Below are 27,624 nucleotides of genomic sequence, written 5' to 3' on the forward strand. Positions count from 1 at the left end.
GACACTGACTCATTTCCGTGTGAGGAATGGGATCAAAAGCCTACAACAGCGGTACTCCAGTGGGGCAGCTCATGGGCAAAATTGCCCGTGCAGAGGTAGGCCATGATTAGTCTTTGTTCATTGGTTCTAGTGATACTCTGATTCAGGGCTGCTGGGTGGTTTTCAAGTCGAGTAGCACAATTAATTAATTAAAATATGGAATTGTGGAATCATTTGCACTGAAAAGGACCTTTAAAGATATCTAGTCCAACTCCCCTACAACGAACAGGAAGCATATATATAAAATAAAACTGAAAAATTTGGTGGACCACAGGTGGGAAGAGATTCTTCAGGGAGCTGAAAACACATCCCATTTGCCAGCTTCTATAGGACAGGATCCTTCCTCCTTTATCCTGGATGAATTTCCAGACAGCGCTTCCAATAACACAGAAAGCAGAGATGGGCCATGCAGGTAACTCTTGGCTGGGGGGTTGTCCCCGCACCCGAAGGAAAAGTTACCGCTAATAAATAAGATGCCAGCGGTGATGTAGCTGTTAGTTAGTTACCCGCGCTCATGCGGGTCAACTACCGCCTCTCCTCCGGGGGACACCCGCAGGTGCCTCCGGCCGCGATGCGCGCCCGCGGGGCAGAAGGGGGGGGCTGGGGGCGCGGCCTCCTCCCCCCCGCCCCCGCGGCCGCTCCGCCGCCACCTCCGCCGGGCGCCCCGCGCCGCCGCCGCCGCCGTCTATAAGTGCGGGCGCGGGACGCGGCCGCCGCCGAAGATGCGCTGGCAGTCGGCGCTGCGCGGGGCCCCGCCGCGGCCGCCCCGCGCGGAGGAGGAGGAAGAGGAGGAGGAGGGGGAAGAAGGCGGTGGCGGCGCGGGGCGACCGCGGCCGCGGCCATGAGCTGCTCGGACGTGGCCATGCAGCAGCCCGGCCCGGCGACGTGCGGGGTTCCCCGCTACGCGGGCCCGCCCGCGAGAGTCTGCCAGCAGGTGAGGAGCGGGGATGCGGCGGGGAGGGTGATGGGGGTGTAGTAGCGGCCCCCCCCCTCCCCCTCCCTTGGCGGACTGCACGGCGCATCGCTGCCTGCTCGGGGCGGAGACCTCCGCCCGATGTGCCGTGCAGCCCCCGGCGCGCTTTGGAGATGCGGGGAGCCGGTGAGGGTGCCCCAGAGCAGCGGAGTCTGGTAAGACTTTGAAATCAATCTGAAAGCCAACCCCAGTGGTATATACCTGGGGCGCGAGGCTGGCGAGAGGAGAAAGTTGCTTCTCGCCTCCGTCTCCGCTGTGCGCTCCGCAGCCGCGCACTGAGCTGAGCGTGCGGCCGCCTCGGGGATGGGACCGCGCTGCTCCCGGCGCACCAGCCGGCTCTCCTGCGGGATCGCTGCGGCGGGTTGCTGCTGAATTTGGTGATCGGATGTATTTGGAAGGGAAAAAGAATAAAGAAAAAAGAAAAAAAAAAAGAAAAGAAAAAAAAAAGTGAATCAGGAAATTCTTATCAGGCTGACAGCATTTTTAGACTATGCAGTGCGTGGGTGAAGTGGGACTAATATTGACTTGGCCCTAATGTAGTCATCTGAGAATACATTTTTTGGTTGTTGCTGCATTCCATAAGGTTTTATCATTATTATCCATGAAGATTGTTTTCTCCGTACATGGGAAGTGACCCCTAATATCAACTTGCCTGGGAGACACAAATATGGGCTAAACCATTAAAATTCCAATCGCTTGTTATTGTTTTTTCTGTATCATTGGGAGGAAGAGTTTCTGCAGAACGGCACCGAAGCAGACTTTGCCAGGTTGCTCACGTTATTCTCTGTAAACATGGGCTCTGGAAAGCTTACGAGTTTAGTCTGTTTCAGTGGTGCCTGCGTTATTATTTCTTCTCTAATCTAGGTCACAGCTTGCAGAACCCTCACCTTGTTCAGTGGTTTTTAGCTGTGAACTTTGAGTATCTGGAGCTCCTGTTAGTAGCCTGCTCAACTTGGAGGGGAAAAAAAGTAACCTGAAGTGAGTAGACTCCTCGATTAAGACACCTAGAAGTAGAAAAGTGTTATTTGGGCCTGGGTGGACTTTTTGGCACTTGGCTCTGAAGGCGCTTGGCTGTGTTTCTTTTCCAGCTTTTGCAGCACCTCGTACGTGAAAATCTCTTGAGCACCCATTAGCGGCTGCGTCGCACTCCCCGTGTGGTTGCTCTTTATTTTTAAACAGAATCAAGAAGTTTCTCCACCAGCTGTAATCAGCACCACATCAGAAACGTCCCACAGGCACCATAACAAAAGCCAAAGTTTCTTGAAATTTCGTTTTAAATAAACTGAGTTCCTGTGGCTTGTGCTATTTATGAAATGTGGAGGTAGAAATGCAAGGCAAGAAACACAGCTCTGTTGAGCCAATGCAACTTAGGAGCCATGGCCAGTACAACGTATCCCGTTTCCACAAAAAAGCATTCTAGAGCTCTCTGTCCCAACCGTTATTGACAGCTTGTTTTAGTTAATTCTGCTTGTGCCAATTTCACTGGAACATTTGGAGCTGGAGGGTCTTCACAAACCAGTCAAGTGTCAGGCTGGAAAACCAAGCTGCTCGTACCGAACTGAGCGCTGCGCCCTCTGCCTCCAGCAGCCACAATCTGTGGGGCTGTTCGTGGGTTTTCCCTCAATCCAGTGCTTTTTAAAACATAAGAAGTAGTAAAGATGGGATAGATTCCCCATATCTCTGCAGTCTTGGTCAAGTGATTTCTTGGGTAATGCATGACATTCTGCAAGTCTCTGTTTCTTCCAAATCATCCTGTCAAGAACATTTAATCAAGTGGTAAAGAGCCTAAGAAAGAGGGAAGAAGAGTCTGTTGCCAGGTTTTTTGTTTCTCTTTCCACATGTGTTCAACATGTAAGACACTCCTGTGCTCTTCATAGGGATGATGACCGTTTTAAAGAATTTTCTTCTTTGCTGGAGTCAAAACTGTGGTTTAAAAATAACAATGAGGGAAGATGTATTAGGGGGGCATCTTTAAAAATAAAGCCCTGCACTGAAGCTGACAGAGCGGAGCTCACCCTTAAAATATCCAAGGACTCCATTGGGGCATTTTCCAGTGCTTTCATACTACCCTGTTGTCTTTCCATAGACAGTGGAGGAATTTGTGTCCCTTGACTACCCTGTTAATTTCAGTGAGCTGGAGGTGTGTTGCTTTAATTAAATCTTATGCGTCTTCATAGGTCCTTGTAATGCATCTGTCACAAGCACAGTGGGTGATGCTGTTTCTGTGTCACTTTTGTATCCCTTGAAGATCAAAGCAAGTTCCTTAGCAGTGGAATTACCATTGCAGATAGACAGGTTTGAGCTCTGGGCACAGCACCTCTCTAGAGGCCAGCTCCTTCTCCTTCTGTAGGTTGCACACTGCATATGTGGATATGCAGAAATGTCTCTGGCAAGCAGCTGACAGTGTTACTACTCTGTGCCGAGCAGGGTTTGAACAGTCATCTCTTTTCTGTATGTAGCAGAATTTGGGTTGCTCTAAATGATGGATCTTATGTGCCTAGACTGTATTTTATGTTGTTTTTCTCTTTAGAGAATGCCCCATCATGCCTTGTTAGAAGATATTCCACTCCAATGGTACTCCAACATTTCTCTTCTGTAGTTGTCACTCTACTGAATCAGTGCAGATCTGATTTTGACTTGCACAGTGATGTGGAGTTTGTGGAGTCCCCACTTTAAACATTTTGAAGCCAAGAAAGGACATGCTAGCAACTTAATTTAGATGAGACATTTTCTTTTAAAGTGCTCAGCAGACTGAAGCCTGAATTCCTATTGAATGTTAATGGGAGTGAAGGCTTAGCACCTTAAATCTTTGAGACTGCTGAAGTCCAGAGTGTTTGCTGGAGAGAACCGAGAGTATGTATATATAGGTGCTTACATGGTGCTACAAGGTACTAAAAAGGCCGTGACCCTATTCCAACAGATAAAATGGGGCTTCTATGTTCCTTTGCCAAAATACAGAATGCATATGTGATGGTGTTACAGTAAGAACATGTTATTGTTTGTGGTACAGAGCCATGCTTGCCAGAGTGTAAAGCTCTTTGGTATGGTGAAATTGAAACTCCTCTCACAGTTCTGAAACTGCAGTAGTAAGTCTTGGATTTCTTATATCTTGGGTGAGGAATGGGTGTAACAAAGCTTCTCGTTCAAAGAGACTGGATACACTTAATTGGAGAAGTATTCTGATTTATTCTTGGTATACAGGGGACACATGACAGCTTGACAGCTTGTTGTTTAGGGACAGTGAGCTGCAGAGCTCAGGCTAAGGTAGGATTCACCCTGTCTCACTCACAGCTGAGCTTAAGAACTTTTACATGGGAAGTTACAGTAAATGGTAGTTTTGGAACATCTCCATGGTATGTAGATGTGGAGAACTAAGCCAAACAGCATCCTTGCTACATCAGTCTTGCATAAGGAGCTGTGATAATGCTCAAGTCAGACTTTCTTCTGGCATTGTTGTAGACAGACTTTTTCCAGATAAGGGCTTGTCTCTGTTTGCAAATTAGGTCACTAATTCAACTCTTCCTTCCAGACTAACAACTCTGCAGACAAGGACAAGTCGTGCTCAGCGTTCTGTCAGGTGGCTGTAGCTAAACCCTTGCTTGCATAATGTAACTCAGTTTTCCAGAAAAGTTCTTTGCATCACGTGTTTGCAGCATTGAGGATTGATTTACAACACTGATGCTAGGTGTGCATGGCAGTCCACAGCATCCGATACAGCAGACAGAAGGGCAGAAGGAAGCTTTATGTTTTGTGTTTTCTTAGCTCAGCTCCTTCCTCAAAGCTTGTTCTAAAGGCTGATGGGTGCCCTGCTACTGGCTTCTCTACAGAATGAAGGGCTTCAAAGACTGCTTTCAGAATTACAGGTTGCAAAGCTGGGATTAAGTTCTCTGGAGGGGTAGGAGGAGGTTGGCTTTTTTTCAGGGAAGAATTTTGTTCTTCTTGTTTTAACCTCATGAGAGAGTACCTGCTACCGTCAACGATTTGGCTTGCTTTACTGGTTATTCTGATATGGACCAAACTCCATTTGGTCTTCCTATAAATACATACAAATGGAACTCAAGGGTCTGATGCACAGTTCTGTTCAGAAGTACTCCAAGAGATGTATAAATTCAGACTTCTTCCACTGCTTCCCTCCACCACCTGGATATTGTGAGGCCTTCAGGCTCTGCTGCTGAAAATCCCATCTCTCACCTGGAAGAAAGAGTGTAGCTTTGCTATCTGATTTCTTGATTGAAAGGGCAGTAGTTAGCACTTCCTATTTTCAAGGCACACATCAAATGCTGCTTTCAGGCTTAGCATTCCATTCCATGATTACTTGAAATTGTCTTGAATACTTTCTGTGTTATCAATAAGAGCTCCACAAACAGAGGACTGTCCATGATTTGCCTAGGGTTTGTTACTGAAATTCCTTCTCAGAAGCTCATGTCGAATGACAGCCTTTTTCTCAGGATAGGGTCATATAGTATTTCCTCAGTGTAGTGGTTCTTTATTTTTGGTTCCTGTTCTTTCTCTCATAATGGAAAATCTGTAACAGGTGGCCACAGGCACACCAGACTTTCATGCTTGGGAGCATAAAGGACCATATGCTGCACTATGGCATGTATGGAGATAATAAGTTGTAGGAACAGGCAACCAGCTTATACGTAATATAAGAGCCAGCCTGAATTTTTGATTCAAACTCAGCTTAACTAAAACTTTTTCCGTTCTCAACTGTGATTGGTAGATTTTAGGGTATCCTGCCTACTGGCTGCTTTCAGCTGGAAATGAATTTTTTTTTCAGTTTATGAAAAGGAATGTTCTGACATTTTTACCAGACACCCCGGCTGAGATCCGGGACCATTGAAGTCAATTGGACTTTTGCCATTGGCTTTCATGTGGCCGGGGCTTCACTGCATGAGGGCATTTTCCCCTGGTTCTGAGTAGGGTATGTCAGAAAATAAGGGGAATCTGCAAGACAGAGATTTTTTGGGAAATTTTAATCCACGAGCTTTCTTACTGTAAAAGATCCGAGCTGTCCGTTTTTCTCCTAAAGACTGTGTGATGCTTATCTGGCATAAACCTTCTCTTCTTTAATATTTCCATATTGCTGATTAGCTTTGGACCTTTAGCTTCCGTTTGTTAGATCACTTGCAGTAAGAGCTTGAATTCTCTTTGTTATAAATCTGTGAATATGCAAAACATGAAAAATAATATTGGTTTAACCTGAATGGAGCCCACGCTGTACAGTATTATTTACTCAGAGATTGGACCATTCATCCCTCAGCCACAAACTTGTGTCTAATATTGAATGTGGTATCAGATGCTACATACACTGAATTTTTCATTTATCTACCTATTTTCTAGAATGTTAAGCTGAGTTTAAATTCTATACTCTGTGTCTTGGCCAAGTTGAGATTTTCTGTGTTTGTTTTCTTTTTTCAGAGGCTGCTTGATTTTGTTCTCTAGCCTAGGAAGAAGGAGGTGAAAATTATAAATATGTAAAACTATTACAGATAGGAACATAGGCAAGGCAGAAACAGTGTTTGGTCAGCACATACACTTTATAAAGACCTTGCAGGTACTGTTGACTGCTTAAATATGTGCCAGAACTCTTTGTATGAAGGAAATAGAAGTGAAACCAGGCTAGCCCAGCTTGGTTATCAGAAACCTAACTTGTGATGTTTGTTTTTTTTCTCCTTCAGTTTTATTTTTTCTTCTCTCATCAGAGTGGTACAAATTCATTTAGTTTATGGTCTTGCCTACTTATCCACTCATTCAAATGCAGCTGGAAATGCAAAGAAAAAATTACTACTATGGTCGGAAAATGTAACGTGGAATTTACATGTACACAGAGGTATAATTATGTGGGAGTCAGGGAGATAAACTTTTATTTTTATTAAAGGATGCATGCAATGTAAAAGGTGTATATCCATTGCATACAAGGACAATCTGCTTTATCTCTCTGTAGTTTCTTATTACAAACAACAACAAAAGCAACAAAATTGGCTGATAATTTTTACCTGAAATACAAATTAAGTAGTATCTGATCACAAAGTTGATTTGGTCTTGAAGCATCTTTTAATTAGGACATTTTATTTTATTTTATTTTATTGCAAAAAGCTCTCCACAAAGCATAACTTTTCACTGTAAATATCTTAGGTCTGTACACAACCCCTTGTAGTTGTCTATCAGTACTGCTATCTTTTTTTACATTAAAAAAAAGGACTCAGATTAAATGTTTTCAAAAACAGCAAGTACTTGGAATGTCTTGTAATGACTACCCATGGACTGGAGGGGAGGGAAGAGAGTTGAAATGGAAAATGAATTAGATTCTTAGGCTGTAGAAAGGGGAACATTCCTGCACAGAGAAGCGGCTCTGGAGATAAGTTTTAATTTCCTGAGCCCCAGTCTATATGGGAACACTGAAAGACTTCCTTCCTGATAACCAAGTCAAGCCAGGGGCTATATTAAACAATGTGTTTCTGTATATAATTGTGTGCTTGTGTATGTATTTGTGTACATGAAGTGTAGATACAAATAGTGTACCTATAATGATAGAAACTAACTTTGAAAGTGAGTTGCATGTATTCAGAGTCTAACAGACATACTGTATCTAAGATGTTGTAATATGTCAGTATCTATTTGGAAAACTTTAAACGATCCCTTCCATACTTTGTCTCTATTTAAAATAAATAGTTAAGAATAAATAAAATTAAAAATCTCCTTCCCAACCACTTTTTAAGAGGATCTGAGTTGTAATGAACCTTTAAACATTTTCAAACCACTGAGATAGGTGTGTTATTGATTCCTAATGCATGCTTCTCCTGTGTATGTGATAACTGTTTCTGTCTTGTTGAGGTCTCATCCTTTGGTGATTATTTAGACAAAACGATAAAGGTCTCTGTGAGTGATATGTGAGCAATTCAGAAGCAAATGTTACATTTTTTGTTTGGTTGGGTAGAAAATGTGTAAAACGCTTACCATGAAAAGTACAGGTCACTTCAAATTCTATGTTTATAAAAGTGAGTCTGATATTTTCAGGCTATCTTTAATTTTAGCAATTAGTTTCTAATAAGACTTTATTATTTGTTTTTTTTTTAATTTTTTTTAATTGCTGTTTATTTGTTTTGTTTGTTTTTTAGCATCTTGTGCTAAAGCTGTTTGTCCTTCTCTAAGCAGAGCCACAGTACTACTTACTTGTGAAACAGAGATTTATTTGAATTTCAGGCCCTTTGCCTAGGTCTCCCAGACTTTAAAAAAAAATCTGGTTACATCCCTCAGTGCAGTTTGTACAACAACAGTGTAGTGTATAAGTGTTGTATGTGTTCCAGTTAATCTACCATAATGTCAGATACACTGCTTAATTGCTGTGAGCCTGTAGTACTGTAGGGTTTAGTTCCACTTGCAAGGAGATCTTCCTTATAATTAATTGGTTTTAATAACCACTAATAAGAATTATCTCCTGAATTTCTAATTTGTGTTACAAAGGGATAATTTTTATCAGCTTATGTGATTTTAGAAAGCACTGAATGTACGTAAATTGATAGTATACAAGATTGGAGAATGGCTTACAATTATTTCTAAGTCTGACAAATGTATTTATTGTATAACTGGAACTTTATAGATTGAATAGTTGTTTAAATTGCTCTACAGAACAACTCTGGAAAATGAAAAAGAAAAAAAAAAAAAAAGCCATAAAGTTAAAGGGATTCTGATGGTGCTAAACTGTTGCCAAGCAAACTATAAAAGATAAGTCAAGCTGTAAGACTATAGAGAAGCGATGAAATACTTCTGCATATGTGCTGTAGTTGTTTTTGGGTTCCTGAAGCTGCTTGTGTGTAAAGTCAGCTGTGGAAATGGCTAGCTGGCTAAAAGCTATGATTCCTGCTGCACAACTGTTGTGGGGAGCTTTTTTTTCTGTGAAAACAGTTGTAAAGTGGAACATCTGAAAAATATGTTCCATGCAAAATGGATCTTCACACACATTTATTTTGACATTTAGGTTTGATTTGAGAGAAAGAGAGAGGATTCAGAAATAGCTGTTCACAGATGGCTTGTGCTAGCTTGATTTTTTTTAAATGCTTCTCCGTGTTTTTAGTTTGGAGGGATTTTTTTTTTTGCTTGTGTTTGCAGACTTGTCAATCCCCCTCTTCCTCCAGATCATATGTTTAAATTTTTTATTGCATGAATTTTTCTCCTTTCCTCCAGAAACTTGTGTTAAAACAAACAAACTAAAAAAGAAAACTCTAACAGCATAAAATTCTCACCACCTGAAGAGTTACTTTCTTGTGACAAAAAAACAACCAGCCAAAAAACCCACACGCTTTCCTGGCCCTCAGTAACAACATATGTATTTTGTGAACTTCTGAAATGGAGAGGAAGACTTTTAATGGATAGTGAAGTTCACCCACTGTTCCTGTCTTCACACTAGGAGACTGCAGCTGGCAAAGCTGGGTGGAACTTAAGGTAGAAGGGTGAAACATAGAGGTTGTGTACGTGGCCACCGGATTGCAGGGCTGGACACAACCTCTGCAGCCCTTTCCGATGAGAATATCCTTTCCAGGTGGGAGTCAGCAGTGAATTGTTAGAGTCTGCCTGTTTTCTTTTGAAGGTATTGGGTGAAAGCCATTGCTGTTAAATTGCTTGTGGCTGTGAAATGTGTCTGAGGAGCAAGTCCATCTGTGTGTGAGGAATTAAGATTCTAAGTAAGTGCCGCTGGTAATCTCTTCTTTGTAAAGTGTTGGTGCAAAATATCCCTGTAGTCCAACTGCAATGAACTGAAATTAATATTCAATGCATTCAGTTATTTTTCTTTAAGGAAACCAGATGCTGAGTTTGTACTTGAATGCCTTTAGTGATACATCTCTTGTTTGTTTTGTTTTTAATCCCAGAAGAAATTAGCTGTATACAACAAGATGCAGGAGTCTCTGGAAGTGACCCTTCCCAGCAAGCAAGAAGAGGATGAGAAGGATCAGCCAGCTGAGATGGAGTATCTGAACTCTCGCTGCGTTCTTTTCACCTACTTCCAGGGAGACATTGGTTCAGTAGTGGATGAACACTTCTCAAGAGCCTTGAGCCAAGCCAGTAGCTTCAACCCAGAAACTGCCCTTACCAAGAGCAAGGCAGGGCTAAGTCCTTTGTGGAGAGGTAAGAGAAGCAGGAACTTGGGCTACATCATATGATGAACATTATGAACATTACATTGCGTCTGAAATTTTGCCCCCCTGTGCATGTTGAAAATTTTCCCCCAGAAATGAAAGAAATGAGGAGCTGCTTGCAATTGATCTGGTGCATTAAAGGGGAAGGAGATTCCAAAGGCGTGGGAGAAGCAGGAGTCTCCCACTCTTCCCATAGCCCATGGCTCTGCAAAGGCCTGGAGGGAGCCTGGAAGAGCTGATGTGGCTTCATAAATGTTTGCTGCAAGATTTGAGGCTTATTTTTAAGCTCTAGGTGTGAAACTTGGACTTCAAGCCAAGTGTTTGGAATTCTGGCTGTGGAAGTGAAGAGACCCATGCAGCATACTTGGGTAACTTTGCCAGGTGATTAAGACTCATCTGTGGCTCTGGGTAGGGAGGAGCTGGAACAGGCTGGAAAAGACTTGGGTGAAGCTCTGGCCCATGTGACTGTAGCCTGCCCCCAGCAGAACTCATAGGAGCCTTTGCTATGGACTTTCTGCAGATCAAGTAGGGCTGACAGTACTCCGCTTCCTAGCAGGGAGTAGAATCTTGGTCAGTGTTGTGAGGCATTTGAACAGCACTGTAATGTTCATGCTTTATAATGAATATAAGCATTATCAGTATAATATTGAACAGATATTGCCAGATGAGCTAGATAGATCTTATAGTTAAGATATTCAAGTTGGTGGCTGGGGAAAGGTAACCATTAGGACACTACTTCCACTGTGTTGCGTGTGTCAGTCTGTGCAGTTTTTCAGATACACAATTGCATGAATTCTGATCTCTTTATATGGATTGGCAAAAGGATTGTAAACTAAGAATAGTGAGTAATGGCCTTGCCTCAAGCTAAGTGAGAGTTTCTTGGAGGATCCTTGTATGAGTGGTGGTGTTCGCAATCAGTGATGCTGAGGTGAGAGTACTTTAATGAAAGTCACAGATAATAAAGAGAGGATTTTTGGAAACCACTGTGAAGAGAAAAATAGCACAGAAGGACTTGCTTTCCAGAAGGATAATGACAAATCCAAGGAAGTTTAAGAAAAGGTCAGCAGAAGTGGCTAGGGAACTAGAGGAATTTATGGCTTGAGACGAGACCATTAATGTTAATGAGAAATTTTCCGTTGACTTGACTGAGAGTAAAACTGAGTCTGTGTTTACTAAAAAGGAGACTAGAGCATTTATAAATGACCCTGACATACTGTAAGTGTTTTAGAGATGGGATCAAGGCAGTCACTGGAGATCCATGCCTACAGCAGACCTTCTCTACTGGATGTTGAGACAAATCTCAGTGTGGGAGTTGTGTTCTTCTCTTTGACCTCAGACACAGCCTATTTTGCTCTGACCCTCTCAATTGTACACGACTCCACAGAGTTACTGGGTTCAAGATGAACTGGCACAACAGTTCTTTACACATGCTGACTCCTTAGCCAAGGTGCCCCATGCCATTGGATCATGGAGGTCTGCATGTCTGGAAATTGTTCCAAGAACAAAGTATGAAGATAGGCCCTCTATCATCACTGAATCTGCTAAAGCAGTGTGAAAACACCCAAGGAGGTTGCTGGGCAGGGCTGCTGTAGGGAAGATTACCATGTTTGCTTCTCCAAAGAGATTTGGCAAGGGCTTTATTGGACCCAAATGAGCTTCAGAAATACAACCATTTGAAAAAGCGGGGAAAGAATGATGCTAATGCTTTAGTCTTTTTGTTCATCTACCATTGTTGAAGCAGCTCATTTACAGCAAATGCATATGAATTTGCATTCCATTACTTTAAGAATTTAAAATAACACTAGATTGAAAATCTTTAATGAATATACTTTGTGGAAAGCCTGACTTTCTGTCAATAAATAAGAAAACATCAGTAATAAATAATAAATTGCAAATAAAATATTCAAAAATCAATTTAAAAACAATTAAAAGGATTTTGCATTTGCAGTAGCTGTTTTAGAAAGTATAGATTTAAGTGGAAAATGTGTGAGAATTAGCTGTCTATTCAGCTCATTGTATTATCATTTCTTTGCCTGAAAGGAAGGACTGTTTTCTGCTTTTTTTTTTTTTTTTTTTAATTTTTTAAATTTATTTATTTCATCTAATTTGTAGCTTTTTTAGTGTTCTGATGGATATGTGAACTATAATTTCAACATTATGGTATTATTGCTTTTTTTTGTTGTTGTTTTAAGAAGGAATTTTGCTTGTGTGTAGAAAAGAGAATCAGTTGTCTTTTGTATACTGAAAATACTGATCAGATTAAACTAAAATTATTTTCAAGATTGACCTTCTATGAACTAGAGATTCCTACAGTGGTCTCAGGTAACATGAATCCTAATACCTGATATACCTGAAATCTTTTTGGGGGGCTACACTTGAAATTGATATTACCTTTATAGTGTTTTTATCAACATGTTTTTTCCTAACTGAAGGGGAATTATTGTTTTCTTGGTGGCTGTTATTTTTCCCCTCTTGCCTCAGTGGAAAAGTAATGTTGTGCTTCAGAAAATTCCATACATTGTCTTCTTTACGGCATGTGGGCATTGGCATGTTTTCCTTGTGTGTTGGCCAACCAGTAACATTTACATTAGTCACCACTTTGTGGTATCTGAGATCTTGCCATCTCCCTGCCTCCTTCCACTTCAGAATAGGAAATAGTGGTAACTAAGTATCTTCCTTGGCACACAATTTTGGTTATACACCTCCTCCTTCCCTCCCTAAATCCTCTGGAAACAGCTCAGTTCACTTTTTTGTTTCTGAAGTATAGTGCTGAAATGGCTGCCTCTCCATTGCCACAGAGGCCAAGCATTTGGCGTGATAATATCTATAAATGTCATTGCCTGAGCTCACTGCTTCAAGGGAAAGAACACTCTTCAAGTACAGGGGAAATGTGTGGTAGTTGTGGATTGTAGTTGAACACAGAGATGGTTCTTTCTGATGATGATGTACTCAGTATTTAGCAGTGTCCTCTGTGAGCATTCTGATTGGATGAAGTTTTATTGCAAATTCATATAACATGAATGGGCACTGTACCCAGAGTGATATGAGCTCACCTTGACCAAAGAGGTTGTCCTTTGCAGTTATGCTCACTGGTGTGAACCATGACAGTTTCTGACAGTGACAACAGCTTTGTGAAATGGACATGGGTCTGACAAATGGAGATGATCAAATGTGTTTGCTGTGGCCTAGATCTGTTGTCTGATTGGTGAAGTCAAGATGATATGCAATCTGGGATGAATTCATATTGGTAGATTCAGTGTTTTAGAGTGTACTCTCCTGATATTAAAATTATCCTGCAGATAGTTTGTGGTTTTCTCTCCTTTTTTGAAGTGAGGTGGTTTGGATTTAGGGCTTTTCCATTCTGGTAACAGCCAAATAGTTTTCAAAACTAGCTCTCCATGATAGTGATTAAATTTCCAGAATACTGATGAGACATTATCAAGTTGTTTCCCTGCTAAGCAGTGAGGAAAATAGTAGACTGGCTATGAAGAAGCTTGTTTTTGCTTTTCTTTTTCTTTTTTTTTCTTTTTACAATCCTATTGCCAACATTAAGCCCTGTAAACTCTGTGTCTCAGCCTAATCCTAACAATGAACATATGAACGATGAACAATACTGGTTTCAGAGGGGTGCTGAAGCTTCCATTATATGCTTGAAGCTCTCTCCAGTCTTCTAGTATGAATCACATTAGGAATATAATGCTAAAAAAAGATGCAATCTTTTGAAGAAAGCCATATTGCAGTTTGCTAGATAGGTTTGCATCCTCTGAGAGGGTTTGGCACAAAGATAAATTCTTTACGATTGTCCATAGTGCATTTGGGAAGGTATTTCCAATACCAGAAGTTAATCAGACTCAATAAATTCCATAGATCCCAGCCAATTGATTTGTGGAAAAAATATCTGTTATTTTAAAGGATTTTAAAATAGATATCTAAGTGTTGTAGTGATACAGTCAGAAAACACTTTTACAGTTTTCGTTTCCAAAATATTTTATGTAAGCAAAGTTTAGAGGCAGGAGTGTTTGAAGAATCTGTTCATTCTCAATGATGTCTTCACCCAAATCTTGTTCCAGCTGCTTGTTAAACTAAGCAAAACAAAAAGTTGTTTAGAAAAAATATGATAAACATTTTTGTAAATGCTATACGCGGGATAGAGAACTCCTCACCTTGTCAAATATTACACTTCCATGGCATTATTTCTTCATAGGCTATTTTTTTGACTTTGTTCTTTAATGAGAGGTAAAGTCCTGTATTTTTATGTTTCCATCTTTGACCAAGAAAAAACAACAAAACTAATCCAAGCTATTCGAGCTGTGACATATTGCATGAAGCAGTACGTTTAAACATGAGTTGGCAAGAGTGATGTGCGAGCGGAGATGCCAGTACTTTCCTACACATCAAAAACACTAACCGCTCCTTCAAAAGAGGAATTTTTAGAATGTGATTTCATGATGTAGAGTTATTGGAATCCTTTTAAACACAAGTTGAGCCCTAGCTCTAAGAAGCAGCAAGACTTTTATTTCTGACAAAGACTTCTTTCAGCTACATAGGTGATATTGTTAGCCTGATCCTATTGGATGTAGGCAACATGGTGCATTCTAGAAGAAAATAACATGGGGTGCATTCAGTTGATCTCTACCCTTATTAAAGCATGCCATAAATTTGAAGAGAACTGGTATTCTTCTAATAGCCGTTTGTCTCATTTTGCAGTGTGAGCTGTTTCTCTGTCCCGAGGAGCAGTCAGAATCACAGAAGCTGTTTTTTTAAATGATATGTTCTGGTCTGGTCAGGAGTTAGCATCTCCTCATATTTCCTGTGTCAAGACCCTGAGTGACCTGTTACCGTTCAGCCTGGAGAAGCATCCTCAAGGATGTCTAACGTGTGTAAAAACCTGGTATGAGGAAATGAAGATGAGGGATTCAAGCTTTCCTCAGTGGTGTTTGTTGACAGGACAAAATGCAATTGGGCATGAATTACAAAGCAGGAAATTCCATCTGAACACAGGAAAATGCTTTGTTTGTTTGTTTCTTTATTGTGAGGGTGATCAGTCACTGGATGATGTTGCCAAGAGAGGGTGAGAAGTTTGGTTCTTGGCCAAAACCTGACTGAATATCATCCTGGATTATCTTCACTGGGTGACCTGCTTGAACAGGATTGAACAAGATGATCTTAAGATGGTCTCTCCACCTCAACCATCCTGTGATTCTATAATTGCTGAGGAAGTGTGGGTTCAGCATTATAAATTCGAGAGTAGAAAATAACTGAGGTGATTTTGTCATTAAATCATTTTTTCAGCTCCACTCATACTTAATTTCTCTCCCCTCTTCCAGAAAACTCAACAATATCAAGCCAAAGGAGCAGTTTCCCAACTTCGTTTTGGACCAGCTCTTATCAGCCTCCCCCACCACCATGCTTAAGTGGAGTACACCCCGATTTCCCCATTACTGCACCAGGCACCTTCCCAACACCAGATCCCAGCAGCTGGCCAGGACACAGCCTTCATCAGACTCCCCCACCTCCTCCCCCTGCTGCAACTGAATCTTGGCATTATCCTTTAGCATCTCAGGTGAGCCCTTCATATGCACACATGCATGACGTGTACATGCATCGCCATCACCCTCATCCACACATGCACCATCACCATCCCAGCTCGCACCGCGACCCCCGCTATGGGTCTCTGCTGATGCCTTCAGTACGTGCAGCCAGGATTCCTGCTCCCCAGTGTGACGTGACTAAGACAGATCCTGCTGCTGTCACCAGCGCTACCTCAGCATGGGCTGGAGCCTTTCATGGAACGGTGGACATTGTGCCAAGTTTTGGGTTTGATGCAGGTAAGATAGTTCAGTTTTGTCTGTGGCTTGTTTTAAGAGGAAGAATTTGAGACAAGCATTGGAGTCCCTACAGCTCAAGTAGTATTTTTTCTCAGAGCCTTCTCCAAATACATTTACAGATGGGAATCCCTCCTGAAATTGTTGTCAGGGCAGACATACTGTGAAAAATCCAGCTCTCAGTGACTTTTGATGAAAGACCAGTGTCTCTTTTGCTCCCACTCAAGCCAAATGAGTTGTAGTATGATGCACTCTTTTTTTTTTTTTTTTTTTTTTGTCTGGTTTAAATACTGTGGGAAATAATTAATTACACTTCCATGTGGACGCTTCCATCTTGTTCAGCTAGTTAGTGTGTCCATTCACCAAAATATAGCTCACAAGAGGACTGAACTAATAACTTCTCAGTACATGAGGGTTGCATCTTACTGATTTAAATTGGAACAGACCAGCATTTCCTTCCTGTGTGTATCCAGGTGTCATACAGTGTGGAGATGGTGGTTAAGCTGCGCTCACCATCACACTAAACATTATCATGTAGGCTCCAGGCAGGAGTCTCCAAATTAGATTTATTCTACTCCTAACCTACAGAGTCTTCTGTAAGCTACATCTTCTGCGTCACAGGCAAGTTTTGATTTGAAGGCTCTTACCTCAGTATTAGGAGCAGTCTGTCAACCCTCAGTGTTTGTAGTCATTTGGTATCAGGTGATGGGTGACTTTATTTCCAGTGTCTCCTTCCACACTCATGTACAGTTATGGCCTCCTTTTTTAGCTTGGTAGTTTTCTGACCAGCAGAAATCCTTAAAGATTACCACTTAGACATCTTTGATTACTTTATTAAGGAAATAATGGGTTTGCATCTCTATTCTCCTTAGGGTGTCTCCGCTTTTGTCTTCTTGAAACTGTCTTCTTGATTGCTCTAGCTGACCAATTCAGTGTATGAGAAGAGCTTCCTTGCTTTGTGTAGTGTGTAGAAGAACAAAGAATTGGCGGTGGGGAAAAAAGTGCTGTTTCTGAAATATGAAATATTAGCAGCCACATCCCAATTATTACCAAGTGAACCTACTAAAAACCTCTCTTCCCTTAATAGTAACCAAGAACCAATGACCTCTTGTCAACACCATGCCACTTGCTCCTTCAAGAGTTTAAGAAAAAAAACAATAGGATTCTTTATACTAGACAATTTTAGTCTTATTAATAACATTTCCAGCCATGCAGATGATACAAGAGGTATTGCATTTTATGCTTATAGGTATAAGACGATAATCTGACAAGACTGTGATAGTAAGTTCTGTCTTTCTGACAAATTCCAAAATATAGGTTGCTTTCTCTAAAGCAGGAGAAAATTGCTGTTGCCACTGATAGAGGGGATTAGCCAGCTGGTCTGACAGTGGTCCCAGTGGTCTGGCTCCAGAACTCTGGAAGTTGACTTACCTTTTGGAGGATGGAGCAGGGAATGCATCAAGGACTGTTAGTCAAGAACCACTTCATGAACCTCACCTAGGCTGTGAGTTATTCCAGCACTGGGCAAGTTGGCTTGCTTACTGCTTCTTTGTTCTTCTAATAAACCCTCTTCTTTGAAGAGTGTAGTATGTCAAAATAACCTGTGAGTCCTAGTACTGTCCTACAGGGCTAATATAGTTTTTGCTGGTGCTGCATTCACGTTGTGAAAATCCCTGTGGAAGGGTGCAGCTGGATGCTAATCTCCTCAGGACCCTGATTTGGCAGTTATTACCAGTATCTTACATGTCCTATAGTTGTCTATTCAGGGTGGGAGCAGTGGGGAAGGCATGGACAGTCAGTTTCTGGCGCATGCTTATTGAGTAAGTCCATGTGTTCCTGTGGGAGAAATAAAAAAGGAAAGATGATGTGTGACTGTTTTGTAGAAACAGAGAATGTCAGCAGAGATCTTTGCTTGTTCCCTTTCCTCTCCAAGGTGGGTTTTTTTAATGCACAAATCTCCACATCACACACAATTTCATTGCAAGTATCTCTGCTGAGGGCTGGCAATCTCAGCAAAGAGTCTGAAAACTGGCAGGTCTGGAAAAACATACTCTCTTCTCAGAAGAGGTTTCCCCTAAGTAAGGTCCTAGTGACAGGAAAACCTCAATTTTTGAATTCTTTGTCCATGACTCCCTAGAGAATAAAAGCTATTGTCCCTGGAACTATCAGTGTGTTGTATTCCATGAGCTTCAGGTGATTTATATGATGAGAAGAAAAGAAAAGAAAAGAAAAGAAAAGAAAAGAAAAGAAAAGAAAAGAAAAGAAAAGAAAAGAAAAGAAAAGAAAAGAAAAGAAAAGAAAAGAAAAGAAAAGAAAAGAAAAGAAAAGAAAAGAAAAGAAAAGAAAAGAAAAGAAAAGAAAAGAAAAGAAAAGAAAACTCTCTTGAAAAAAGCTAACACACATAGAGGGTGCTTTTCTTAGCCCTTCCGATATATGAGTGCAAATGATTTTTTTTTTCCTTGCCTCCTTACAGTGAGTCACATTTCTTATGCTACTGTCATATGGGATTATAGAAACATTTGCAAAACTCTTCATACTGAATTAAATGGAGAGATATCTTTGGGATCAGAGCAGGCTGGCTGTAACCTTACCCTCATCCAGCTACATTGTTGCATCTCTGCCATACAAAGCCAAATATACCACCTCCTGAACGGATGATACTGAATCCCTGAAGAGGTTAAGACGGGCTCCCCTTTCATGCTGGGTGTCATTTAGGAATCTGTTTCAGAACAGATTGTATGGGACTTCAGCATCTCACTGTTTGCAGGGCTAATAAAGTATTGATCTGTCATGCACATCTGTTTGAACTTACATGGTCCTGTTTTAGAGGGATGAGTAGGGATTTAAGTACCTGATTCCCATTAAATGTGGCTTAATCCTCGTGCTGTATGTTGCAAATTAACCCTTTTAGGAGCTTCTGTGTTGGTACAAGTAGGATTAAAGAAAGCACTAGTTTAAATCAAATCTACTGCAACTCTTGTGGCTCCTACTATACCATGACTTTCCCAAGCTGAAGTGCTCAAAATAAGGACCAGTTTTGTATCAAGTACTGAGCATAACATGTTTATAGACTAAGCCTTAGTCCTCTGTCTTCCTAATGCCAAGCAAAGCAAGGTCAGCCTCTAACATGCTGACTGCAGCTCATGGCACATGTAGATACAGCATTACTACAAAATCCTTGTGTTCATATTAAGGGTGTGCTAAGTTGGGCATGTAAAACCAGGGAGAATTTCTGCCTTGTTGCCCCTACAACTATCAGTGCTTGCCTGTGTGCCCTCAGGAGCAGAGAAGCCAGCACAGGCACTCTTCAGGTGTTGGTCAGATCCAGCTGTGCTGCCCTGTGAGGAGTAGAGTGCCTGCTGTTGTAGAGCGTGCTAGAAGGAAATCTTGCCCTGCTGTTGGACAGATGTGCTGGACAAGGCTTTCTATAACCCCAGCACATTCAAAGCAGAGCAAAATTGTGGCCTATCTGAGAGCTGCAATTCTGTGTTCCAAATGCGCTGCACATCTGTCACCAAATGCAGGTGAACAATTGGTGTTCTCTAGTTCTGGCTAATTTCTGTAGGTCATCATGTCCCGCTGAACACAGACTTGGAGTGATCAGCCTGTTGCCTTCTGCAGAGTTGTCTCTGTTCATACATGCTACGAGTTTGTCACCATTCATCAGGTTTGTTTAGATGTTCCCACACAGCCTGTGTTCTGCATGTGTGTCAGGCAGCAAGCTGCAGCTTTGGCCTCTCGGAGATGGGGAGTTCTGCTGGTGCAGAAATACTGGCTCATGCAGCACAAGCTAAGATGTCTTTAAGGAGGAGAAAATATTTGTTCTAGCAGCTGTCTGCAAGCTAAAGCTCTTGGTTAGCGAGTAGGGCTGCACTTGGATGACTTGTTAGAAGCGCAGTTAGTTTTGCCATGAAGAATATGGGAATATAATGAGGAAAAGGCATGGAAAGTGTTCCACATTCAGATCTGTAGCTAAGGCAACTTTATTTTTTTGGATTGTTTTCCATGGTTGTTTGGACTTAATGGCTATACCTTAAACCTGTCAGATGCAGTTGTTTCTGCGTGTTGCAAAGATGTTTAACTAGGAAGGTGCCTGATCAGTTGGTATCTCCCTTCTACTGGTCGTTACCATGAGATAGATGTCCTCTTAAACAGATGTGTGTATAATTTGTTTTTGCTTTTTAACCAGTATGAGCCATATAATCTCTCTGTTCTCCTCAGCTTTCTCTATCTTTGGGGCCCTTTGTTGGACTGATGACCTTAAATGACTCCCATACACTCCAAAAACTTCCTGTTGACTCCCCCCCTTTTTTTCCCCCTTGCTTTAAAAAAGAAAAAGTAAATAGAAGGGAAAAAATATAACAAAATTCTCATCACTAACTTTGACATAGCTTTGAAGTAGACTAACAGCAGCTTATTATGTCTCTGTCTGTAAATGATACAGCCAGAAAATCTCTTAACTCATAAACAAAAAGAAATAATCCTCATCTAGTAAAATCTCTGAATGTGGCTTACCTTAGTGGAGGGATGTCTCAGTTTTTTCAGTCCAGAGAAATATATGCAAATGCATGTTAAATGGAGCAGAGTGTTTGGCTATATGATCAGATATGGAAATGGGTGATCTGTGTTCAACTCTTCTTCAGTTCTCACCAGTTACCAAACAGGCAGCGTCAGTGGCTGCAACATCAGTGAAATCTGAGAGAGTTGCACCTATTTAAATTAGAGGTGGATTTGGACTTAAATTCACAGCACATCAGGTAATTTGTGCATTGGTTGTAGCATAGGAAGACAATATATGGCACAATGCAGAACAGAGCATCACTGCCCATACAGCAGTACTGGGAATTGCACCTTTCACAAAATTTAATTTGTTTGACACAAAACATCAAAGGGCAGGTTTTACACCAGTGAGGCGTGTGTTACTACCTCTTAAAACAAGCGCCTGCATCTCTCCTTTTCACTTTCCCTGTAAATGAGCAAAACCATATCTTCTTTGGGAAGTTTCAGCCCCACCTCCTCCACTATGGTCTGGATTTTAGGTATCCGCCCTGTTGGGTGTAAATCTAGCATAGATTGAATCCCTCTGGAATAGAGGAATCCCAGATTGTAACACAGGTTCCAAGTCCGTAATGCTAAAGCCACGACATAGCACCACATTTATTAGATAGTCCTCACTTTTTATAAAGGAAAATGTTAGAAGAACTCATAACAAATGCAAGCTGAAAACCATTAATTTTTCCCATGTGGAAGCACTAGCCATTCCTGGCTAAAAATCTGACACTCTGAAGGTGAAATTATTTGGGTTACTTTTTGTATTTTATTTATTTATTTATTTATTTTACTTGCTGAATGAATACTTTCCCTTCTTCCTCCATAAGGTGAAATGCCATAGAAATGGTGAAATACTACAGTGTTACAGATTTTTCTGAAAAGAGATGGGGTCAGTTGCTGGCCCCTATCAGGAAAAATGATGATGTTCTGTAGCGGATGGTCTGCGTGGACCTTGTGGGGGGATTTTATCACACCCGGCTCCTTTCCAAATGAGGCCAAAACAAGAAAGCGCACATGATTTTATCAGAATTCCTGAACTGTTCGAGCCAATCTAAAACTTGAGTGGGGTTTAAGCTTATCCCATGTAAATGATAGAATTGGAAGTAATAGGAGTGTTACTAACAAATCCACTAGGATGGTAAGTTATATTTTTTGTTGTTGTTGTTGTTTGTTTGTTTTGTTTTTAAATTATTATTATTTTTCTAATCAATAACTTTTTATCCTTACTTTGCATGCTTGGGGAGGCAAGGGGAGGGTGAGGAAGAAGATATATCAGATTTTAAGTGTTACTTTTCTTTTCTGAAATCCAGGTCTACAGCATCAGGACAAGAGCAAGGATACTTCTTGGTTTTGAAGTCCAGATATAACTTAAGACCAGCTAGAGCTGGAGTCAGCGCAACTTGGCGGATGACATAAGCATCGCTGACTCCTTCTGCATGGGACAAAGGACACACGTGAAGATGGAGAGCCAACTATTCTCGTTTTGCTATTGAGCCTTTTAATTGCAAGGCCACTTATGGGTCCCACAGTGTTGGAAAATGAACAACAGAAAAACAAACTCGCTTTTCTTTCTTTCTTCATCTGAGCCTGCTGCAGCTGGGCAACCTAACTCCTTTCTGCTCTTTTAACAGTGTTTTTTGTTTTGTTCAGCTTGATATTTTTATGAACAGTCTCAACTATCGGGAAGAAGACTCCCCTGACTGCAGTGCGCCTCCTTTCAGGAATACATTATTTTGTAGCTCTTTGTGCATCTATTTTTGTAGAAATACAGAAAGTTTGGTTAAGGATTGATGGGCTATTTTAGGATGGCATATTTTTTTAAAAAAAAATTGTAAAAATTGTTAAGTTCTGTTTAAAGAACTTGCTCTCAGAGAAGCACTGGCAAGAATGTATAAAATGCTATTTTTAGATGTCTGTGATGTGTTTGTGCATTTTGTTTTTGTTTTGTTTTGTTACCTCAAATGTCTGTCTTTCCCTTCTTTTTAAAGAGCTTGTTTCCACATTGCTCGATCTTGATGTTTTCATCCTTTTGTTCTAGCTTAAGCAAGTATAATACACACCTAAAGTTTCAGCCAAATATTTTTGCTGCTGGTGTTAGATTCTAGTAAGGGTGTTTTTATTCATGTTTCTAAAGATGGCTTTGTGCTGTGCTGTCAGAAACTTGCAAATGCCTTTAGCATGGATCAAAGCCTAGAGTTGCAGGAACTGCATTTCCAACCCATTCAGTCTCTTAAAATGGACCAAATATTTTCATGGATTTAAATCAGACCTGAGTTTGGACCTCATCCGTGATCCATGGAAGCTGATGAATGCAGTTTCCTATGAGTAACACTTCAGGCTCTCACAGTAATCATAATTACCAGCATATTCTTATTTTAACTCAAAAGGCAAGACTTTCAGCTAAGCTATTTCGAGGGTTTTAAATTGTAACATGAATGTTTAGGAAGTAAATGTCACTTTCATAAAAATGCATGACTCGCAGAAACAAAATATTTTCAACTGGCCTCATCTGTCTGCTGAGCACCTCATGGGAAATGCTGAAACATTCAGATGCTGTTGACTTCAAAATCTGGTTGTCTAACCTAAGGTTTGCTCAGGGCCTTATGGATCCCAGCTACTACTCTTGAATTTTGTAAGAAGTTGCACATGCTCAGCACGCACAAAAGGTGGGCTGCATTGCTGCCAGGGTAAGAATCTGTGCTGGGAAGTGACATGGCCATGTCTAGTCACAGCACACTGCAAAGTGTATGAGGAGTCCCATTTCTGGCCTGGGCCTTGGGTCTGACTTACTTACTAATGACTTTAGCTGAAGCCAAGAACATGATCCAATCCTGAATAAGGGCTGCAAGATTGCCTTTAACAGCCCCACTCCTGTGATGGCGCTGTCCAGCCTTAGTAACTCCAGCAAGTGACAGTAAGTGCTTATCAGACTGAGCACTGGATCAGGATTGCCAGATCCTGCCTGTTGCTTGGAAATGTTGCCTTTCTGCTTTGTATACCTTACGTGAATGAATACACTTGGAATCACTCTGCAACGCTTCCCAAGGCTCTCATAACTTATTACTTTTCTGTTACCATTGTTTTCAGGCATACCTGTCAAAAAGACAAACCACCTACATGGAAACCAAGACCTAAGCATAAGACTGATATAAGGAACAGTATAATTTTAAGGCAGCGAGTATTGTGAATGTAGGCTTGTCAGGTGGACACCACATGGATGTATGTGTGAAAGGGGAGGGGGCGTGTTGGGATGTGCCTGCCAGTCTGAAATTCAGGCCTTCCTCCCTTGTACTGTTTTTTCTCGCCAAGCTTTTGAACCTGATTCTATGAGGTGTTGAGTTCTCCCTTGACATAAAAGAGGGCTTGACATACTGGCATTGTGGGCAGTAGGATTATATCACAGTTTGATAAGACCTTTAAGCGTGGACCTTACTGATGTGAGGTTTCACACAGTGTTAAAATGCTGAACTGACTACCCCTATAGGTTACTTAAAAATAATAGGGTTATAGTTCTATGTTGGGATGCTGAATTAAATGCTATTCTCCCCCTTTCCCACCTCTTATCTTTACAGTCTATCAATATTTCTTCCTTTTATTGAGATTCACTCTTTTGAGAGTTCTGTATATTATTGTTGTTCTGGTGGAAAGGAAGGTATCGGAAGCCTCCATGACTTGTTTATTTATTGGGGCAGTATCATTCAGGAAATATGAGTTCCTGAGGTAAATTAAAAATTAGGAATTCTTACAATATTAGAGATACTGAGGAAAAAATCCAAGCTTTTTTTTTTTTTTTTTTTTTTTCCTCCCAGTCTTGGTAAAGCTAGAAGGCAAAGAGGCAACATTTCACAAGGGAAACAATGAGGAAAGTTGTAATTTAGCTCTTTGAACATCAGAGTTGGATAGTTTAGGGCAGAAGAGAGCAAAGCAGTATTTCTTTTTGAGATGTAATATGTTTGACTTCCTGAAACAGTTTAGTTAATGTCTAGGAAGAACAGTCACTTCATTGCCTTTCTCTTTGCAAGTTCAAATGGTAAAGGATCTCCTCTTATTCCCTGTAACTGTCAAAAAGGATTGGGACAGGAACAGGGAAGACTGAAGTTTGCACTGAAGTTTCCCTTCTTGACTGTTTTATTGAGATAATGGGTAGAGGGCATGGACGTTTCCTCAGGGACTGCTGTTATGTGCTCAGTTTCCCCGGCTGAACTTGTGAATGTTCTTACAGAACTTGTGTTACTCTCCAGGCTCTAGGAGACAAGTGCCAACAAAAACCTGCTATCATCTGTAGCTGTTCACACGCCAGTCCGCCAGCTTTGGAAGACAAATATGTTCAGTTATTTTTCCTCAGCAACAAACAGTCCCCTGTACTAACAACAAGTGAATGCCTGAGAACATAGCAGTAGCCTTGCTTCTATTCTCTGATTTGAAGGATAGGAAAGAAAAAAAAGATTCTGTGACAAGTTTTTAAGTTAAATTGGGCAGATATGATTCTTTCTCACACATGCTCCTATACACGCACATTTACACACACAGAAATATGCTTATGAGAAGCAGATGCTATGCTAATGCCACTCTTGAAAGAGGAGAGGAGTGCTCACTTGCGATGTTGCACTTAAGGCACACTGATGGCAGTTATGTGTCTTAATGTGTTACTAAGGGAGTTTCATTTTTTCGTTTTGTGTGTGTGTGTGTGGTGGATTCTAATGCTATCCCAAGAAAGTGAATGATTCATTTTCTGAGGTCTTATATAAACATGATGTACTCTGTCACTATTTCTAGGAGGACATAGGGAAGCTATTGTTTTATTTCAAGAAAACCTAAACATTAAAGTCTTTACACTTATCCAGAATTTTATTTTCTTCCTAGTAATGATGAAAAATTTGATCTGTTTTTGTGTCTTGTTTGCTTGAGGGCAGGGGATGTTCAACCTGTCCACCAGATTTTGGAAATAAGATACCCATTTTGTTTCAGCTGGGGCATTTCCATCCCTAACAAGATGATGTAATACTACAGCTACTAACCACCCAGCAGATTTTACTTCTGGAAATCTGAATAAGCTATGCTTGATGACAATAAAATGCACTTTGTTATGATTCTTCTCTTCACAAGACAACAAATTTGCTCATCAGCTTTTCTGATGCTTCTTTCGTAGTGTGAAGTGTTCAGTGAATGTCAAGATTCTCCCAATATTCTGTTTCTCCTGCCTTGAAACATGCTTTTAAGGATTATTTTCCTATCACAGCTTTTGGAGAGACAGGTTGCACACCTCTTGAGAGCAGAGATTGTATAAAGGGAATGTTGTGTTTTCCCCACTGTACTTATGATCACTCACCTTGGCATGCATCCACCTCTTCTGTTTCCAGTCTATCATGTGCATCTTGCTCTTCTCCCACACATCTTTGTGTATATGTATGTATTTATATACATATATATATACATGCACACACACCTAGTTATACCTAGTTCCCTCTTCCCTCCATTCCACCCTCATGCTTCAAATGCGCATTCTTTGGAAATAAAGCAAATGACATTACTAAATCTCATCTGACTGAAACAACATTAGCAACAAAAAAATAAAATAATTTTTTTTTAAAATGTAGGCATTTTAATGCATTCTCTGCATTCTCCATAGCCTCAGGAGTGAATGGAATTTTTCTATACTTAAAAAACAGTAATAATAAAATTAAAAAAGGAAAAAAAAAAAAAAAGAAAGAAAGAAAAAAAAAAAAAGAAAAAAGAGAGAGAGAGAGAGAGAGAGAGAGAAAACAACCTCTCCCCAAACTCAATCTTTCAAAAGCCCTGATCTGTTGTATGTATCTTATTGAATACAATTATTTTAACTAATTTCAGGTACAATATTTTTTCTCCATATCAATGGACCAGCAACTTATGTTTCTTTCAAGCAGTTCAAAATTACATATATACATATATATGTTTTAAAATTGACTTCCTGGCTTTAATATGTCTGCCTTTGAGCTTTTAAGGAGTATTTGGATGATAAATATTGTTTGTTTGTGGATTTTTTTAAAAGCCAATGCATGTTTATTGGAGCTGAAATCTCATGTAAAGCAGGATGGTTTTTAAAAATAAATACTGCTTTTATGTATTAGCCCTATGGGCACAACCTGACAGCTATGATGCAGGAAAATGTCCCTTTAAAGACTAAAGGACTCTTGCCTGAGCGAGGTCAGGAGAGGTCTTCTTGCAAGAGGAGCTGGTAGTGCTGTGAGCAGAACTGATCTTCAGCATTGCATGTAGGTGGTTGGGCAGATGCTGTACAACATATTAAAATTAGACTGTACTTGCAAGTTTACACTCATACCCTTTTATGGGATGAATTAATTGCCAAGGGGAATTAAAGATATCTCTCGAAACTTTTGTTTTAGCAGCCATTGGTCAGCACAGTGTCCATAATCCTCTGGCTGTTCTTTTTCTGTGGTCTCCATGACACTATGGTGGGACCTGTGACAGCCTGTTTGGAGTTTCCTCTGAACTACAGGATGTTTATAGCTCCCAATAAGCTTAGTTTAGGGATGGAGGTGATTAAAACATCACAGTTCTTATGCACCCACACAAAGGCACAAGCCTTCAAGATAGCTAAGCTGTGTATCATTGACAGTGGTGTTTTGCATGCAGGAGCCCTGCTCCTCCTTTCTTCCCTCACAATCTGTTGAAGTCTTTGATGGCATTAAGATCATTGGGACCAGCTGTGAATGCCTAAACTGCAGACCATTGTTGTCTGGAACAGAGTGGAGGCCCAGGGTCTGGTCCAACGCTGGTGGACATGTATTGGAATCCACACAGATTCTAGAAAGCTTGGTCTCAGGTAATTTGTACAACCAATGTTCATAGAAGTTGAGGTTTACAGTAATCTAGTAAAGTATCTGCAGAACTATGCTGCACTTTCCCTGCTAGGTGTTTGTAGTTATCATTTAAAACCATCAGTCAAGGCAGGGTCCCTCTCCTTCCCCACCTGATTCCCAATCCTGCTTCCCTGAAAACCTCCACTGAACGTTTTGTCCTTCTCATCAAAAGTGGTGAGAGACTTTGTATGAAGAAAAGTGTCACTGTTTTAATTACTGAATAAATAATTTAATGTGAA

At 40.8% G+C, this 27,624-nt stretch overlaps 1 protein-coding gene across 8 annotated transcripts; it reads left to right on the top strand.

Annotated features, from left to right (window-relative positions):
• The first annotated feature begins 312 nt into the window (after positions 1-312).
• VGLL3 (vestigial like family member 3) lies at positions 313-27,624 on the top strand. Of its 8 annotated transcripts, none has more exons than XR_014938826.1 (6): positions 313-451; positions 9,883-10,138; positions 15,477-15,977; positions 16,847-18,446; positions 21,353-21,663; positions 21,836-27,624. XR_014938826.1 is itself a non-coding variant. In XM_085527316.1 (4 exons), the coding sequence occupies exons 1-4, from the start codon at positions 881-883 to the stop codon at positions 21,890-21,892; spliced, it is 642 nt and encodes a 213-aa protein (XP_085383442.1). In that variant the 5' UTR covers positions 673-880; the 3' UTR covers positions 21,893-27,624. The 8 variants fall into 8 exon arrangements, 2 of the variants coding, with proteins under 2 accessions (XP_085383442.1, XP_015735480.1); XR_014938822.1 differs by lacking the exon at positions 313-451 and adding an exon at positions 669-973 and having other exon boundaries at positions 9,886-10,138; XR_014938820.1 differs by lacking the exon at positions 313-451 and adding an exon at positions 670-973.

Source organism: Coturnix japonica, chromosome 1 (assembly GCF_054131305.1).
Source record: "Coturnix japonica strain WE chromosome 1, WE-NBRP24, whole genome shotgun sequence".
Taxonomy (NCBI): domain Eukaryota; kingdom Metazoa; phylum Chordata; class Aves; order Galliformes; family Phasianidae; genus Coturnix; species Coturnix japonica.

What these genes read in the sequence shown, in the direction of transcription:
- VGLL3 (XM_015879994.3), top strand. Translation starts at nt 881, where the DNA reads ATGAGCTGCTCGGACGTGGCCATGCAGCAGCCCGGCCCGGCGACGTGC. An exon ending in GCTAAGTCCTTTGTGGAGAG is followed by an intron (nt 10,139 to 15,476) that starts GTAAGAGAAGCA and finishes CCCCTCTTCCAG; the next exon opens with AAAACTCAACAATATCAAGC. An exon ending in AAGTTTTGGGTTTGATGCAG is followed by an intron (nt 15,978 to 21,835) that starts GTAAGATAGTTC and finishes TCTGAAATCCAG; the next exon opens with GTCTACAGCATCAGGACAAG.